The 18352-nt window shown below is 34.6% G+C and overlaps 2 protein-coding genes, 2 long non-coding RNA genes and 1 other non-coding gene across 5 annotated transcripts; 1 reads left to right on the top strand and 4 right to left on the bottom strand.

The window, feature by feature from the left end:
* Positions 1-1768: 1768 nt before the first annotated feature.
* LOC111200516 lies at positions 1769-3467 on the bottom strand. The gene is made up of 2 exons (XR_002654166.2): positions 2147-3467; positions 1769-2066 (listed from the first exon to the last, which is right to left on the bottom strand). It is a non-coding gene; the product is annotated as an uncharacterized LOC111200516 (long non-coding RNA).
* Positions 3468-3478: 11 nt separating this feature from the next.
* LOC125581735 lies at positions 3479-6013 on the bottom strand. Its single transcript, XR_007319448.1, has 3 exons — positions 5092-6013; positions 4889-4994; positions 3479-3806 (listed from the first exon to the last, which is right to left on the bottom strand). It is a non-coding gene; the product is annotated as an uncharacterized LOC125581735 (long non-coding RNA).
* A 2472-nt stretch (positions 6014-8485) lies between these two features.
* Positions 8486-8558, top strand: TRNAR-ACG. The gene has a single exon. It is a non-coding gene; the product is annotated as a tRNA-Arg (tRNA).
* Positions 8559-9162: 604 nt separating this feature from the next.
* Positions 9163-11660, bottom strand: LOC106383127 (tetracycline resistance protein, class B-like). Its single transcript, XM_013823261.3, has 3 exons — positions 11204-11660; positions 10066-10793; positions 9163-9728 (listed from the first exon to the last, which is right to left on the bottom strand). The coding sequence occupies exons 1-3, from the start codon at positions 11489-11491 to the stop codon at positions 9278-9280; spliced, it is 1467 nt and encodes a 488-aa protein (XP_013678715.2). The 5' UTR covers positions 11492-11660; the 3' UTR covers positions 9163-9277.
* Positions 11661-13593: 1933 nt separating this feature from the next.
* On the bottom strand, positions 13594-17603 carry LOC106418501 (sulfate transporter 2.1-like). Its single transcript, XM_013859223.3, has 10 exons — positions 17119-17603; positions 16966-17014; positions 16376-16824; positions 15717-15947; positions 15505-15631; positions 14888-15174; positions 14594-14787; positions 14395-14489; positions 14107-14183; positions 13594-14017 (listed from the first exon to the last, which is right to left on the bottom strand). Exons 1-10 carry the CDS (start codon positions 17509-17511, stop codon positions 13886-13888), a joined length of 2034 nt encoding a protein of 677 aa, XP_013714677.2. The 5' UTR covers positions 17512-17603; the 3' UTR covers positions 13594-13885.
* Between the last annotated feature and the right edge of the window lie 749 nt (positions 17604-18352).

Below are 18352 nucleotides of genomic sequence, written 5' to 3'. Positions count from 1 at the left end.
TATTCTTGATATTTTCTTTTCTAAGTTTACAAATAATACTTTTTATTTGTGAAAGTTAAAAACCAACCCAATTTATTTTAGTATTTTATAAAATTATGATATTATTTACACTAAATATTTCTTTACAAACTATTATGTGAATAAAAAATATAATAATATTTATATAAATAATATATTTCACTAAAAAAAATATTTTCGGTTATAATTATTTAAGTAAAAAGTTAAAGGATCATTTTGTAATAATAAATTGAGGAAGCGACATGGAAAAAATATAGTTTCTTCACTAAAAAAATATTTTCGGTTATCTTATATATTAAAACAGAAGTCACAACCTTAATTCATGTGTGATTTTTTTAAAAATGGACCTACTGGACCTATTCCTAGAAAATCATGTTACATTTAATCTCTAGTCTTATCATTTAAATATTGGACATACCAGAATTTTTAATTGGGATATCAATAATTAGATTTAAACAATAGATGATCCATTAGATTTATAGATAGTGTAAATTAAATATTTATAATTTAATATTGTAATACTATACCTTCATATGTTAATTATTTAAATATTTGTCGATGTTAACTTTTAAAATTATAATTTTTTTTAAATAACAAAAATCATATTATCTAACAACGATTAACATTTACTACCTTAAACCAATGAAAACAAATTTAAAATTATATAGTTCATTTTAAAAATTAAACAAAAACTAAATTTTTAATTATTTACTCGATGATATAAATCCATGTAAATAACGATTTTAATAAAGAAATAATAATCCAAAAATATATATAGAAGAAGATACAAATACATGTGAAAGTTTGAAACAATCTATTCAATAAAAAAAATATACCGTAAACTTATTATGTTTTAAAAATTGATAAACACATATATATTATAATATATACCAATTTAGAATTGACAACAAAATATTTATATAAAAATAAATGATAACAAAAACCCGCGCGGTTGCGCGAATCGAGATCTAGTAATTGTTTAAGTAAAAAGTTAAATGATCATTTTGTAAAAATAAATAGAGGAGGTGACATAGCAAAAATATAGTTTCTCATTGACCGATTATTTTCGCCTACGTGGACACTCTATCTAAGGCTTATATCCTTCTTTTATTACTTACTATGGTTCCGGGCTACGACCGGGTTTTTTTGTTTAAATTTAGTTTTGATTATATCTTCTCAATGTTTATTTAGTATATAAATATCATGTATAAACTATAAGTAGCTAGACAGTTATAAAATTATATTTTGAATGTCCTAGATCATTTTGGTGTTGGGATGTGTTATATTTCTCACATAACCATGAGCGCCTTAGGACATTCTATAAGACTTGTTCTTGGTCATACGTGTCATTTTTGAGCATCAAGCTATGACTACTTGTTCTTGGAAATAATGCCAACACTAACCGGATGCTCAACGACAGATATACAATCTGTGATTCCATTTATATACCTGCACCTTTTCATCTGAAATCTGAGTTTTATTATGTCAACTATTGTTGTGTTTTTTGTAGGTCAAGGAACTAAACTCAAATGTTGCTCTTTTAAAGAAGTACGTCATGCCATTTGCTTTTTTTTTTATTGCTGTCGAAGATATGTATACAATTGTTGGAAGTGTTGCTTGTTATTATGTTTGTGGTTGTCGATGATAATAAGGATGATTTTTTTACAGACCTTCCTCTTCTTATAACATTCCTTTTTTTACATGGAAGAAAATGTCTTAAAAACTTCTAGTATGGCTTTTTATTCTCGTCTTTGAAACAAACCAACAATGACACGCTGTTTATTCTCCAATTATATGAATACACCTACTTACCTAGAGTACTTACCGGGTCCTTGTCACTTTCAAACATAACCAACATCAAAAACTTATTTATAGAGAAAACTCCATGGTGGATGACTTTCATTAAACACTTGAGAGGGGAAGAATATCACTACTATACATGGAGCTATGCCAGCTGAAAACTTCTGTCAACAGTATATTGACATTGCCACTTACTTATGGATAAGAGATTGGCGAACCCGAGCACCTGTACCATCACCACCTGCTACCTATCATCATCATTATTGCTACAAACTCAACAAATTCAATTCTCATTGGTAAATGTTAAAGATGTATAAATATTACACACCATGATCTGCATCTTTTCTCTGCATTCTCTTGCACAATCATCCCCTTTCGCTGCAAAGGTCTCAAAAACGCCAAACCTTAACGTACAAAATCATGGTGTTTCACATCTGTAAGATCAAAAACCTGTAAATGTATAGCTACTATGAGCTCACAAAGCATATACAATTAACATAAAAGCAAGCAACAACAATGCAAGTTATAAACAACAATGCAAGTTATAAAGTTTGTCTTTTCATGGTAAGAAAAGTTGTAATCTTGTCAAGTACCATGAAAATTTGACACACGAATCAGAATTTTTAGAGCCAAAACAATGTTTTCCGCCTAGAATCAGAGAAAGATAGAACACTAAGAATCTCATGGCTCTCAAACCCAGATAGATTCTACTTGTACCATATCCTTTAGAACAGAGTGATTCCATTCACTATATAAACCCAAATCTAGTGAAGCAGACTAAAGACCCTGTTCGTATAAGGAAAAAAGTAGCGACCCAGAACTATAATTAAATTCATTTGAACCAACATCAAATCTAATTGAATAGTTAAAAAATGGTGAGCTCGAAAGTTTCGGTCTTTGACATACATCTGATACAAAAAAAAAATCAAAATCAAAACAAAAGACACTTGGAAATGAAGAAACTTTCTGAGAGAAAATAAGGATACGTAGCTTGTAGGCTCGTTTGGAAGTCATGGAGGAAACGAAACTACGCTGAGATGAATCTATCTCACCATACTCAGTTTTACGTTTTCCAGATTAGAGTTGGAGTTAGAAAGTACCAATCTCGTAGTAGTAGTCTCACCGGAGACGTTTCCGCCTTACTTCTGCTCATCAACAATCACGGAAGCAAGCTGCTCGCTCCGAGAAGGCCGAATTAGAAGGAAGAGTCAATGCCCCCTAAGAGTGAAGCGGCGGTGGAGAGATATCTAAACCGACTCCGGTAACGGCCAGTGAAATGGAGAAACTCCACTGCTTGTGTAGGATGGGTTGAAAGGGAGAAGTCACACACATATTTATACTGTAAAATCACCGCCTTGCAGATCGAAACAGAGCATTGAAGACGACGTAGTGGATGAGCGAATTGATGCGATTAAACACGAACTCTTAACTCGGAGCGTTTCATATGGTGAACGAAAGCGAAAACGACATCGACTCGCCAAGGATGGGGGAATGCGACTTTCGTTTCTTGTTCGAAGAACATTAGGGTTAGATTTTCTGAACTGGATTCTGACGTGTCAAAAAGAACTATTTTGATTGGCTGATTTAATTGCTGACGTGGACAGCTTCACTGATGCTCATATAACCCTTTTAGTATAGGTTAGATGTGATGTCACTTAAACCGTTCTCTTCCTCTTATTAAAAAAAAAAAACAACTTGGTTGTAAATGTCAGCTAAACAACTGAATTGCTTCTTCTCCTAAGTTTCTAACCAACGCGTCTAAATTCTCGGACTTTCTATGCCACCAATGAACATAGTTAACCCTTTAATTACCTATTTTACATAAACGTGAATATACCTTTAATAAGGTGCGTAGGGCTTATCTGTAGTTTTAATACTTAAATCTTGGTACTTACACAAGTCAGAGGAAACCAGAATGCGCGTTTTCGGATATGATTAGCATCATTGAGGTTCTTGAAAGAAATTCCAACAAGTTACGAAAGTTGTGACTGTAAAACCAAGAAGAAAAAATGTCAGACACACGTGTATCATCACGCAAGTATGCACACGTATATATACGTATAATTTTCAACATCCTCTTTTCAACTGTTCACATTCTAGCACTAGCATGGAATACAGCGATGGGTACAGGAAATCTGTTTGGTAATTTCTATTTTGTCTGTAGTAATCAAATTAACGGTGGTTACGTATAGAAGTTATTAGTTTTATATGATAGTGGTCTAAAAGGCATTAGTCTTTGTAACTCAAAATATTATTCAAATCCAGAAAGTGAAACAAGAAATCACCATTCAAAATCTTATTGCTTACTCAATTCATTTGGAATACTAAATTAGCACATAGTTTTCTCAACCGTTACGCCCAACATTGCTGGAGCATCTGGTACGTAGAAAAAGCATCGTCACAAGAAACCTCAAGAACATGACAAAATGAAAAGGAAGAACAAGAATGTCTACCATTAATTTTATAAAGTCAGTCAAATACTATATGAACTAAAACGTGTGGTCTTACGTGTTGTTTTTAGTTAACTATCAACCACTAAACGTCATTTTAGGTGGCTGAACTTCTTTTGTGGTGTACGTCGTTTTACAGCTAGAGACAGTGAAAGACATGGATGCTAACAATGGAAGAATATGCCATCCAAGAGCTCTAAAGATGTGTTGTTTTGGATGCAACAGTGATGTCTAGCCTTTAGCATATAATACCCACAGCAACGAAGAAAAACAGATGAAGAGAGTTTAACAAAGTAAAGTTTCTGTATAAATGCAAAAAGAATAAAACTATCGAGGAATGTGTATCTCCTACAAACCAAGTTGCTCAAGGACTAGAGTCAATCTAGATCTTAGTTAGTTAAGGTGCATGTAACTGCAGAGTGTTTGCCCAAAGTCTGGCTAGAGGCAATCTAGGGAATATAGAGAATGCAGGAAATAAAATCATCATAAGAAACCTATCATATTAGGAACACCAACTTAACGAAAATGAAAGCAAATATGATTTGACGATGTCATAATTTTGTCTGTTTTTATCAAAATTAAGCAGTGCCTTAGAAATATATACTATATATATTATTTACCAGGAATTTCAAGAAGGATTACATCTCTTTTTCCATTTTTGTTCACAAGTTTTTGTGTCTCCACCTCCTTTGAGGTATTAATATCATTTGCTTTCTCTGATTATACCTGCCATAGAAAATAGGTTCAAACAGTTTATCTTGAGCTCACTGCAAATCTTAGAAGAGAATTACACCACATAAAAGCATGTTTAGGATTGTCTAACCTCAGTTTTGTTAAACCCAATATAGCAAAGCCCAAACTGAAATCCCCATATACATAGCCCATGAGCTTAGAGGCCACTAGCTATAAACAAATAAGATTGATTAGTTAAACAAGGTTAATTAGGCATCATAAAGCAAGCCAGCTATGTGTTTTATTGGTATTCTATATACATAAACACCTTAATCATCAAACTGGATATAAAATGTATCTATATATCTATATATTATATACTAATAATAAACCAACTACTCCTTATATTAGTAAAAACACATCATCTTTGCTACATATATTGCAAATAGGTAGAATAAAAAAGTTTAGAATCCAAAAAGGATTTGTAGTGGCTATCTCAACTCGGTTCCTGGTTGAGTTTAAGTGCCTTCTCACTAAAAGCTCTTATAGGGGGTTCCAAAGGTCCTAACCTTCACCATATCCTAACTATGATAAAATTAATGTATATGTTTAGTTTTTCACAAATCTTCGCCAACATCTAGACAACATATAGAGTACTTTTTTTTTTGGAAATGTGAGCTTTACTATGAAAAGGAGATGAAGTCAGTACAACTACAAAGTATTACCAAGCAAACGAGATTTGTTCAGTAAACAATCTTAAAATAAGTATATAGAGTCTGTCCAGCTTTCACCTTGACAAATGAGGGACAAATAACACAGCTAAAAAAGCTAATTAACTTTACCAGTCATGTGATAAAGGTGGAACGGTATATTTGTGTGATCTTTTTCGTGAATTATGTGTTTGAAAAATGATATTCCCTACTCCCTAGATAGTTCCTTCAAAATCACCAATCAACATAGCTCAAAACCAGCGGAAAAACCATCAAATTTTGAAAGACTTTTACTATAGTAAGCTCGTCTGTGCTCGAGCAACCACATTTGCTTCATTAAATATTGTAATTGAGTATACTAGTGAGTAGTGACTAAACAAAAAGATGGAAAAAAGCATTTACGAACCTAAGAAATTTCCATGCCACTCGCCATGTTCTTTGAGTTTATCGTTCTGCCTCACCATCAAGCATCAAACAGAAGACAAGAAAATTTGAAAGGCTGTCAAAACAACATTGTTGCTTTTAAGAAGGTGGTAGCTAAAACAAACTGGCTAAAGTGTTGGATCTTTTCACGAAAGTATAAGAGTTTAAAGACAAAAGACTGGGGAAGCTTTTTGCATGAAAAGTAAGTCACATGGCCTGACCCGAAAAGTACGAAGATCTCTGCATGAATATATACGTAAGAATAGGATCCACAATAGAATAGTCATAACAAAAGCATCATAAAAAGCTGTGCATAACTCTAAAACACATGGTTGGGGTTGGTACGTCAGGTCTTTAAAAGGAGTTCCAATAAAGAACATAAAAGCTATCCATAGACAAACGCCTTTAGATCTGCTATTTGTCCTAAGCCTTTTGTACTTATTCTAAATTGATAGCACTTAACATTGAGGAAACACTGACTTATCCCTTAAAGCTTCAAAATTTTCCCTATCTTTTTCAGAAAAACAAAAAACACACAAGAGCTCTCCCAAAACTATTTAACAACACAGAAAGATAAACTGTAGACTCAGACTGATGGATGTGAACAGCACACAGATTACAGATGCCCACCCCCAAAACTTAAGATAATAGTGAAAAGTAATAACAATTATTAAACTCTGCATAAAAGTCTAAAAGTTTGACGATTTCACCTATATAATATTGTGGCAGATAGATCTTTGAGAATATCTTTGACTTAACCTTCAGATAAACTAAATTAGGTGAATCAGCATGAACAAGATCATTGCTATTTCAACTATCTAGTTATTCCAACAACAGGAAATCTGCAGAACCCTTTTTGGACATGAACCAGGAACCATGTGAATCAAAACACAGTTATAAACAAGCAGGACTCCACAACAACAAAACTCTTTCAGCTACCCAACATGATGAGATACCTGTATTGAAGTGAAGCGACCTTCCTTCCCTAGCAAACTCCATATGGCTTGAAAGTGAAACATGGTAACAGAGACTTTCTCTCATTGCCAATGTGGGTTTGAATATGACTTATTATGTATCATTTATGGTGCAGAAAGTGGGATTGTTATATGTGTTGGACATATATAAGTCCCAAATGGCTGACAAGTCCCTTGAATTTAGAAACTCAAGAATAAAATATCAGTGAAATGACCACAGTAGTAGGAGATGGTAGAACAACTCCACTACGTTGTCATTCATCACACAAGAGAGTGGCTTGGAAGAGGAATATATTGATTAGCTTGAAAACTGCATCAGCAGACATAATGTCAGTTAGTGTGAATATGGACCAAATCTGCAAGTCAAGATCTTGTATAGAAAGTGGAATGGATGAGAGAACATTGTTTATAGCCTTTTAAGATTATTATTATATATCATCGGTTCATATACAATCAGATTCCCTATATAGTATAAGACGAAGAAGGAGAGGCCTATAAACAGTAACTAATATCTTTCATGGCATTGTAGACAAACAAATGAGAACAGAATCAAAGACAAACAATAAACTTCATAGAACATTGCACATCATCCTTAAGGAAACTATCTAATCTTTCCCATCACCCAAGTCAGTATATATTACCAGGAACAGTTACAGAAAACCTAGCCAAACTATAAGCTAATTCCACTTCATTTAGATATAGGAAGAGGTAAATGAAATATCCCATCATTTAGATAAGTCAAATATCTCATATAATTAACTGAACTGATGATATATATTGGAATTTTTAAAAATATTTTTAATCATTGTGAACAAGTCTTTTTATTGAGAAAGTCAGAACAGAGCATAAGATTCTTGTTCGACTTTCAAAGGTAAGAATATGTTCTCAGAAGCCGTTGTGTTCTGTATTGGCGCCACTATGTGTGGGATTCTTGCTGTCCTAGGCTGCGTCGATAATTCTCAAGCGAAACGTTCCCGTATCATCGAACTCTCTCCCAGGTACTCTCAATCAAACCCCCTCGTCCTGAGAAGCTACAGAAACTGGTAGAGAAAACTACAGCCATTGGTTGAGGCTTAGGTAAAGTTTAAGCTATGTTTGAATCGTATATTTCTCTTGTTTTCTCAAAAAAAAAAAACAATACTTTCCATCTTCCATAAGAACAATGACAACTGGAGTTCTTACATAATCTAAATCTGTTATACTCATGTGCAATGTTCTAAAAATAGGTATAGGTCTCCGCTTTGGCAAATCAGAACTAAACAAAACAATTTTTTCAAGCGTTTGAAAAATGGTATAAACATCCGTCTAAAGAATAATTTTCTATAAGAAGCTTAACCATTGCTTATTGATTTTTTGAACATTACACACGCAACTTTATATCGTTAATGCATGAGTTGTTATTTGTTCATTATCAAACATAATTTACAAGTAGTCAAATGACTCTGTGGCCCAATGGATAAGGCGCTGGTCTACGAAACCAGAGATTCTGGGTTCGATCCCCAGCAGAGTCGTACTTTTTTTATTTTATTTTTATCGCCATCAACCTCAAAACACTAAAAAACTAAATAAGGAAATAAAAACTTACGTTTTTTCTGCTTGTAGCTCTACAAGACAGCAGATTACTGCTGCTGCTTCTTCGATTACCGCACTAAACGAAGAACAGTACACACCAGCATTCATGTGACGGTTCTAGTCTCTCTTCTTCAATCGGGCGCATTGAGAGTGAAAACAGCTCAAGGAAGATGAAAGAAGCGAGAGAACGAGGGAAACAAGAGTAAAGGAAATAACTCCAAACTACTGACGCGCCTGCCTGTTTCTGTCGGATCCGGTTTATTCCGGTTCGGTATTACTCATCCAATGTTTTTACCAAATTAAATACGAACCAAATGTCATTCTGATCAACACTTCACTTCTCAACAATATTTAAGAAATTGTTAGGTTGTTAAGCACTTAATTATTGATTAGGCTATCATTTAAACCGATTTTCTGAATGCCTAACCAATATTTTTTTTTTTAAATCGTTCAAGAAATATTGTTTCATTTATATCTGATTTACCGTGTAGGCAGAAACCTAATCGTTTTTAGATTACTGTTTCTCATATACTCCTGTCACACTGTTCTGTAAATGTTATCTACCATATTCTATTGCACTTACGTGCTGTTCTTTTACAAAAAGAAAAAAAAAACACTTATAATTATAACTTAGTCTTTCTATAACCAACTCAAATCATCATCTGACACTCTCACTCTGCTCCTGCTTCAGCAGATAAGTCTCATCGTGTTCCTCATCTCCAAAATACTTGACTTCAATCCCAAACTTATCATCCTCTTCTTCTTCATTGAGCTGCAGCATCTCTGACTCGATCAAAGCCTGCATTTTCGCTCTATCTCTGTCCCTAGGGTACGTGCAATACAGGAACGAGTAGATCGTGCAACATATCACCATAGGGATCCCTATAGCTGAGTATAATGCTTTAGCTAGCGATGCTGCGTTCTCTCTGTCTGTTTCAATCTTCATCACGCTTGAGGATCCTTCTGGGATTGGTTTGTATCCATACACGTTCTGAGCAAGCATCCCTACTATAGGAGGAGCAAATGAAGCTAATATCGACTCGAATGATCTGTCTAACGCGTAGATGCTTGTCCTAGCTCTCTCTGGAACAATCTCTGCAAATATAGGACTGTATAAAACCATTTCAAGTAAATTTTTCAGGGATTAAAGAAGATGATTTAAATAGCGCAAAAAAACATTACTACAAAACTAGCACACAAAAAGAAAATGACTAAATTATCACTAAACTAAAAATAATATGATTAAATTACTCCGAACCATCCTAACCCTAATCACTATATCTAAATCCAATATAAAGTAAAAATGTATTTTTCATTTTTAGTTAATACTATTATTATAGTTATTTTTCTGTTTGTGCTAATTTTGAAATTATAAGGTGTTTTAGTGTTATTATGAGGTATTTTTCCAAAGAAAAATATAATTGAAATACATATGCATTTACTTACCCGTTTGTAGCTGAACCATTCCATGAGATGAACAATCCCATGGTGACAAGAGCCAGACCGTGGCTAAAGGCGGTGGAGGGATCATCAGGCAGTCCAAGAAGCAAAATCGCAGCTAAAGGAATGGCCGAGCCAGAGCTTATCTGAGAGAGTATAATCCTACCAGCGTTTGGGAACTTCTTGGCAAGAGTATCACCCATGTAACCTCCAAACAAATGTCCAACAGAGCAAGAGACAGTGAATAGCGTTACTAGAACCGCTGTTGTTTTGTGCGAGAAACCTATAAGCTCTAACCACAACGGTGCAAAAGCTAAAGCTGACCAAGGGAAAGACCCTGAGACTCCCTGAGCGACAAAGATTTGGAAAGAGGGGATCTTTACAACCATCTTGGCTTCTTGTAATAAATCTTTTACGTCTGACTCATGTTTTGTAATGGTCTTGTTACTGTAGTGAGGGTCGTTTGCGAAGAGACGGACTAGTACACCGACTATCACGCTTACGAATCCTACCAATAGGAAAGCGACTCTCCATCCAGCGAGGCCATTGAAAGACTTGGATGCAAAGAGGATAGCGCAGAGATTGCCAAGTATTGAACCTATGTTTGAAGTCACTCCTAACCATCCGAAAGCCATGCCACGGTTACTATCTTCTGTCGAGTCAGCGACTAGAGACTGTATGGCGGGTGTTACAATGGCGAGTCCTATCCCGTTCAAGCCTCTTGATACTGCCACCTGGTTTCAAATACAATCTCAACATTAAAAAAAAAACTAAAGCAACGGCAGCAACTATGTAATAACCCAAGAAGAGATTATCCTTTCCAGACATTTGAACCAATGTTAAAAAAAAAATCGTTATGCGATTTATAGAAGATTATTGATTAACCGATTTTCTGAACGTCTAAACCAATTTTTTAAAAAGTGTGCTACAAAAATAGTTAAGACTAAACGGAAGCCCTAGGTGCCGCCTACACCGATTTTTAGAACACTGTTTCAAACCATTGTCAACTAGTCCAAACATGTTCCACATCAAACTATATAAATCTCAAGACTATGTTCTGTTCTGTTCTATTCTATTCTATTCAGATCTGATTTGAGTTTGACTACAACTAAAACAAGAGAATGATCGGTTACGAAGTCACCACCTGGAAGAAAGTGGTGGAGATGGCGACGAGGAAAGTGGCGGTGGCCCAAAGGAAAGCGCCGAGAGCGATGACGTGTGCACGGTTATGTCTGGAAGATAAGTAAGCGGCCAAAGGGTAACAACAAGTCTGAACAATGGAACGAAACAGAGTCAACGTTCCAAGAGCCGTTGGGTCAACGTGCAGAGCCTCTCCTACCTCCTTGTAAACTCCTGGGAGAAGAGACTCGTCGGCTCTCTCCATGATTCCGGCGAAATACACCAGAACCAACGTTAGAGTCTCCCGTTTCATTTCTTTATGGATCTTGGCAGGATCAGAGTTTCCGGTGAGATCTTCGCCGGATTAGAATATTCGGTGGAATATTCTCTGGATTGAGATAGGTGGTCTGATGCGTCAGGATCGCGCAATGGTATCCCACTTGGTTTCGACGGTGAAGAGATAACTGAAGTCTTGAAAGGTTGACGAATGTAATAGTAGAAAAATAGAAGAATGGAGACCAGAGCAGAGTACGGTCCAGATGTGAACTGTGACACGTGGACGTATGCGATTTCATGGAAACACAGAACGTGGGACCCTACATTTTATGGTCGGATGAAATTGATCTTGTCTTATGATATAGTCTTCCAAGACTTAAGGGGAATCTTGTTTGTTTCCTATTTTAATTTTGGTAATATATCTTGCATAATTCTTGTCTTTCAATCTATTTATCGTAAGAATATATGTTTTCCTTTTTGTGTTTCTTGTGCTTTCTTAATTGTTATCTTGGTTTATCCTAGTTTTGACGTGTCATTTATCTGTTTTATGAAGATTAATAATATGATTAATTTCTTTTGTTTTATTTTATCTAATTAAGTGTAGAATTTGTATTTTTTTAAGTCAAGTTGTTACTAAAACGGATCAAGTTGGCTAATTGGCCGTTGTTTTTGTAGTTTACATTGTAGAATTTGTATTTAGTATATGAATCTGTAGATGTAAAAAAAAATGAATCTGTTTGAAAAATAGTAAATGAATTTGATGATAATTAATCACTTCTTATATTCTTATTGGATAATTTAGTTTTATTATGTATAGAAGTTAAGTAATCTTCACTTTTTTACCTCTTTTACTTAGTTCAAGTTCTTAATGAAAAAATAATTAAATGTCTATTTTCTATAGAAGAATCTAACGTCAAACAATAGCTGATATATACTGGATTTTGGATTTTACTTTAATGGTTAATAAAATAGAGAGATCTTTAATCTTTTATTACTTGACAGAATAAAGAATTAGTTTCTTAAAAGTAGTACTGGTGAGAAATGGCAATATAATTACACCAATTTAGAGTTATGGTATTATGGTAAGTGTTGAATTACACCAAAGAAATGAGCTAGCTTCGGACTAGATGCCCATTAGCTGGTCTAGACCGCAAATGGCCCAAATTATTATATGGGCTTTAAGAGTCCACAGCACTTTGAACTTTTGGGGTTTTAGTCACATACCTCATTGGGTTTCAGTTCAGTTTCTATCTTTATGAAACAGTATCAGTAGTAAACTAGTAATGTATCATAGACTACTACATATAAGAAAATGTATCTATAAGTAAATGTGAATATCGATATACGTCCTTTCAGAATCATCGCCATTATAGTAGCTGAACGCATTGGAGGAAATTGGTCAATATCAATCTTTAAATAACGTGATGAAATTATATTGTAAAAGCAAAACAAAAAGAGTTTCATAAAGCCTCTGAGCTGTAAATTTGATGCAAGACCTCTACTTAACTATACATATGTAAAGAGACTCATAACTGAATCTTAGATCCATAACATAGATATTAGTTAATATAAATACACACACATATATTGACCGGATAAATAAATAAATATGCACCGGACCACAACCGCAACATGAAGTATTAGTTAGTGGTTTTTGTTTTTAGAATTGTTAATTAGTGATTCAGATCATATACTACTACTAGTTAACACTTTACTAGTTTTAAATAGACAGGGACGAGGAAACATGGACCTCGGCAAATCGTAATCAGATTCAGTGAACCTAGACGCATATTGTTGAAGCCGTGAGGAATCAGGAGAAGATCGTGATTAAAACAGTAGCTCCCATTAACTCCAATAATTAAAACTCAAAAAGTGCATTAGACTTTTAAATTGGGGAACATCATTAGCCATCCCAATATAAACGTCTCCTCTCTTGAATTTTCCAAGTGACATCAATACTTACCCTATAAAGTCCCTCCACTAATTACGTCTTGTTCAACGGATTAAGATACATTGAACTTAGACATGTGTGTTTTGTATTCATATTCGTTTCTAGATATAATACGAAATTTCGTCGAAACATTAGTGATGGATCAAGACTTTGCAGACACAAAATTAGACATATTTAACACGATAACATTAGTACATTACAACTACCAATATATATTTCTCGAACTCACACTTACATATTTATACATTGTTTCCAAATCGCATGCATTGTTTTACACAGACCCATGCATCGATCGTCATACTACAGATTGCATGACTTTTATTTAATCACGACCGAGCTTACGTACCAAGGCACTCTACATTACACATACGTACTTAATAATTATACATCATCACATGCCACGTCGCATTTAAGTTACTAAATTGAACTCACATAAAATTCACATGCAACACTCCGTAAAACATGCATGTTGATTAGATCTCAAACTTTTAATCCAAAGCAAGCATCGACAGCTTCTCCGATTGTCAAATAAACTTTGCCACCGATTTTGCTGATGAACTTTGTTTGATTCAGCTTGTGGATCACTGTCCACTTAGGGTTAACGATCACCAGCTGCAACACAAACAAAATGATATTTACTTTTGTCTTTATTTTTTATACAGTACATGGGATTATTATAACTTTGTAAGAACAAAATTTACCTCAACACCATTTTGGATTAGATTGTTATGGAGCTCCACCAAAGCAGTAATCCCCGATGTATCGACGTTTATTAAATCTATAAATTAATAAATAGGAGTAATGTTAGAACAAAAAAAATATTTCCCTATTGTAATTATTTTCGATATATAATAAGAAAAAAAAGAAGGTTTGAGACATCTTTCGATAGTCGGTAAAACAAGTAAATTGTGTATATCGATCATTGTTTAAAAGATGTGGTAAGTTATAGTATAATATAACTTTACATTATTGTATGTAAGTCAACTTACTTGACATATCAAGGACGACAAAGAGGATATTTCTCTTAGCGTTGCTCTTTGTGTTTTCATCACCTTCTTCTTCCTGCCTTATCCATCCCATAATCCTACAAGCAAGCATATTTGCATGGCATGGTTGAATATATGTACTCCAAAAACCTTTTAAATTTGAAATCAAAAAATTTGTATCCAAAGATTTATATTTTATTACCTTTCCTCAATGGAACTAGCATTAGCAAAGCACAACAAGGCAGACTTGACACGAAAAATCAACACTCCGGGAGTCTTAACCGACATAGGATATTGATCAGTATCTGCAAAAGTGTCGGTCCCGGACATTCTCCCTAAGGTTTCAATCCCTGGTCGAATAGATATGAGTATGATCTTCGCGAACGAAATAACTACCTGCACAATCAAATAAACTCTTTCTAACAAATATAATAAGAACTACTATAACTTTATTTAGTGGTATCTAGCTTGCTTTAAACTTCATGTTTATTAGTACCGCAACGAGGAGTCCGATCTCGACAGAACCGAATAAAACGCCAAAGAAAGCTCCAATCAGAGCAAGAAAGTCCAGTTTATCGATTTTCCAAATGTGAATAGCTTCATCAATGTCAATTAATCCCGGAAGTGCTGAGAGGATTATGGACGCGAGGATCGCTATCGGAGTATAGTAGAGAAGTCTCGTTAAGCACTCGAGTGCTACAAAAACTGTAACCGCCATTACAATGTTCGACATGGCCGTCTCACATCCGGCAGCGAAGTTCACCGCCGTCCGAGAGAAAGAACCTAATTAAAGCAAAATTATGAAAAGGAAAAGAGTCGTTATAATTATGTCATGCATATGAAAAACGTCAAACTTGAATAGAGAAATTCATTACATGTATCTATAATTTATTTACGTTTTTTTAAAAATGTTATTTTCTAATAAATCTTAGATTTTAATTGATAAGTTTTAGGGAGTCTAGAAATCAATACGTATGCAAATTATATTCATCCACCAAAAATGACTTTTATGAGTAGTACCTCACGTTCCACTTAAAAAGTGGTCCATAAGTCAATTGTACATAGTAGGATAGTGGTATTTCTATGTTTAGAAAAGATTAGTTAATTAATTACCAGTAGCAGCATAACAAGATGTGAAGGAGCCAATAACATTCATAAATCCAATGGCCACCATTTCTTTGTTTCCATCAAGTCTATACCCTTTAATTCCGGCGAAGGACCTTCCCACCGCAATGGCCTCCTGATAAAAATAGAAACAAAATTAATTAGTTAATCAAATTTGTATTAGAAAATAAGTAATTGTTACTGAAAGGTTAATGACTTACGGTTAAAGCAACAATGGCAACGATTAATCCGATTTTAGCGATATGTCCAAGATGAGGAGTATTAAACTCAAGATCGTTAATTGAGATGGGATTAAGACCTCCTTTGATGTGCTTCACCGTCTTCACGCCATGCTCGTCGGCTTTAGTGAGAAACACCATCAACGTTGACACTACGACGGAAATCAACGGAGCTATTGCTGGTAGCCAAAACAGCTTTTTGTTCTTCTTCCCCTGATATATAAAAATAAACTGAGTGCTAAATTCACTTATAATCGCTATCTATTTCTAGAAATCTCCGCTAAATATTTTTATTGATAGAAGCCACATTACAATGAACTCAAATTTAAGTATATATTTACATGTGTGCTTCTTTGAAATGAACCTAAAATTCTAGATAATAATATCAATAAACACAAGAGTTTGGTAAAAGATAACGAAAATGTTATATTTCCAAAACGTGAAAAAGTAATATTTAAATATAGCTGATTACCAAAAATATACATATTTGAATATAGAATCATAAAATTGTATATGTCATCATACTTGTTATGAACTCAATAAACAACAATACTTGAAGTTATTGCTAATTGGTTAAATCCAAAACCCATAATTAAAGTAAGATTTAGTGCTATATATAACGTAACTTTAAATTTACTTACGATGAAGCGAGTGATAAGGATAAAACTGAGGAAAGAACATCCGAGGATGAAAGTGTGAGGACTCCATTGTTGATGACAAGATCGCCAGACAGCTCGAAGAACAGATACAATGTCAGTGTTCGTAGTGAAGTTAGTGATACCAAGCAAACCCTTAAGCTGTTGGAGTCCTATAACAATAGCTGCACCACCCATGAACCCTACTATAGCTGCGTGCGACAGAAAATCCACCAGAAACCCTAATCTGAATATCCCGAAAGAAGCTTGGAAGATTCCAGCGAAGAAAGTTGTGGTCAGGACGAGTTTCTTGTAGCCCAAGGGATCTGTTTCTGGATCGATTAGTTTCTGCAACATTGAGGATACAAGGAGAGATACTACAGCCACTGGTCCGATTGCTATCTCTCTTGATGTCCCCATCAATGCGTAAATCAATGGTGGTACCACACTTGTATCTATAAATGTGTAACGGTCCACATATAAGTATAGTTATTTGTTTTTGTGAACAAAAAAAAGTGTATAGTTCAAGAATATTAACACCCACAGAAAATATTGTTCAGGAGATATTTTTTCTTGTATTTGAAATATAAACTTACATAGGCCATATTGAGGATCAAGCTTTGCAAGAGTGGCATAACCAATGCTCTATAGAAAAAGAAAAAGAATTAAAATAGTTAATTAAGATCTCCAAGAGGATCAAAAGATTATTATTTTGTTTATGTTATATATAAATAAATATATATATATACCTGAGGAATGCAGAGGCTAGCGAGAGTTAAACCAGCCATGAGGTCGTTCTTGAACATGGTGAGTTTGTAGTTTCTGCACCAACCAAAGATTGGGAAAACGGCTTGGAGGATAAAGAGGATTCGTTTTGGGAGAGGCTGTTTTCGAAGTGATTTGAACTTTTTGGCTTTGGTTAGGTAAGATTCTTTGACTTGAGTCTTAAGCTCTTGCCACGGGCTTGGTGGTTCAGGGCAGTCAAGCAGCCATTTTGACCGGTCAAGGTGGTCTTGACCGGCAGGTGCGGGTGCAGCTGAACCTGAGTTGGCCATGGACATCTGGATCATGCGTGCCGAATTTGAAGTGTTTGGGAGAACTTGAGAGAGAGATTCAAAACTCTCTGAATCTCGTTCTTTCATCTTCTTAATTTCTGCGGTTGCGTGGAAGTTTACCTATAAAGAGAAGCTGTGATTGAGCATTCAAAGTGTGTTGATGCTGAAGTGAATGGACGGACTCGCTAATGCTTATATACACATGAGTTAGTGGAATCTCATGGTGTCCATTTTTTGTTAATTAAACCAAAAGCACACAAAAAAACTTGTTAAAGGTTAAAGGCTAAATATATTAAATTGAAAAGAAGGCTTTACAACAAATACAATACTTTCCTGTACATGAAATGAAATATCTTGGGTTATTACTATCATAAGGAAGCAGATTGAATATGAATATCTTGATTTTTCAGAATATCCAACGAGTAAAAAATGCCTATAAATTAAACATATGGGTAATTATTAATTACTTTGGATACCTGAGAATGACGTGGTAGGTGAAAATGAAATGGTGCTTTTATCAACACGTTTTATGATCGATAGGTGAAAACATAGTTTATGAGGTTTGATAGATAAATCTGATCATAAATTGTTTCGACCTTGAATACTTGAAATGGTTTATATGTTTACATTATTCGGACTTGTGGATAGGCCAATGATGGAACGTGTGATGGGTTTTAAAAGTGAAGTGGTTATGCCACAGCCAATAGATGAAATGTCTTTGTCTTGGTCGGAGCAAGTGGAGATGACACTATATGTGTGCCTCGAACTTCATGGGTCTCAATCCAGACCAAAGTCAAAGCCCTCGAGATCTTTGTTGCGCATGTATTTATGTTTTCCTTTTAGCGAATTTTAAAGGCTTCGACTGGTGACATGTAGTATTAGAGTTGAGTTACAATAAAATGTATGATTTGATGTAGTTTGCAGTAAA

The sequence above is a fragment of the Brassica napus genome, chromosome A2, assembly GCF_020379485.1.
Source record: "Brassica napus cultivar Da-Ae chromosome A2, Da-Ae, whole genome shotgun sequence".
NCBI classification, from domain to species: Eukaryota; Viridiplantae; Streptophyta; class Magnoliopsida; order Brassicales; family Brassicaceae; genus Brassica; species Brassica napus.
The sequence above is the reverse complement of the archived record's forward strand: the minus strand, read 5'-3'. Positions and strand labels throughout refer to the sequence as shown.

What these genes read in the sequence shown, in the direction of transcription:
- LOC106383127 (XM_013823261.3), bottom strand. Translation starts at nt 11,491, where the DNA reads ATGAAACGGGAGACTCTAACGTTGGTTCTGGTGTATTTCGCCGGAATC. An exon ending in TCTCCACCACTTTCTTCCAG is followed by an intron (nt 10,794 to 11,203) that starts GTGGTGACTTCG and finishes ATTTGAAACCAG; the next exon opens with GTGGCAGTATCAAGAGGCTT. An exon ending in AATGGTTCAGCTACAAACGG is followed by an intron (nt 9,729 to 10,065) that starts GTAAGTAAATGC and finishes GGTTTTATACAG; the next exon opens with TCCTATATTTGCAGAGATTG.
- LOC106418501 (XM_013859223.3), bottom strand. Translation starts at nt 17,511, where the DNA reads ATGAAAGAACGAGATTCAGAGAGTTTTGAATCTCTCTCTCAAGTTCTC. An exon ending in TTGCCATTGTTGCTTTAACC is followed by an intron (nt 15,632 to 15,716) that starts GTAAGTCATTAA and finishes TATTTTTATCAG; the next exon opens with GAGGCCATTGCGGTGGGAAG. An exon ending in AGATCGGACTCCTCGTTGCG is followed by an intron (nt 14,788 to 14,887) that starts GTACTAATAAAC and finishes TTGATTGTGCAG; the next exon opens with GTAGTTATTTCGTTCGCGAA.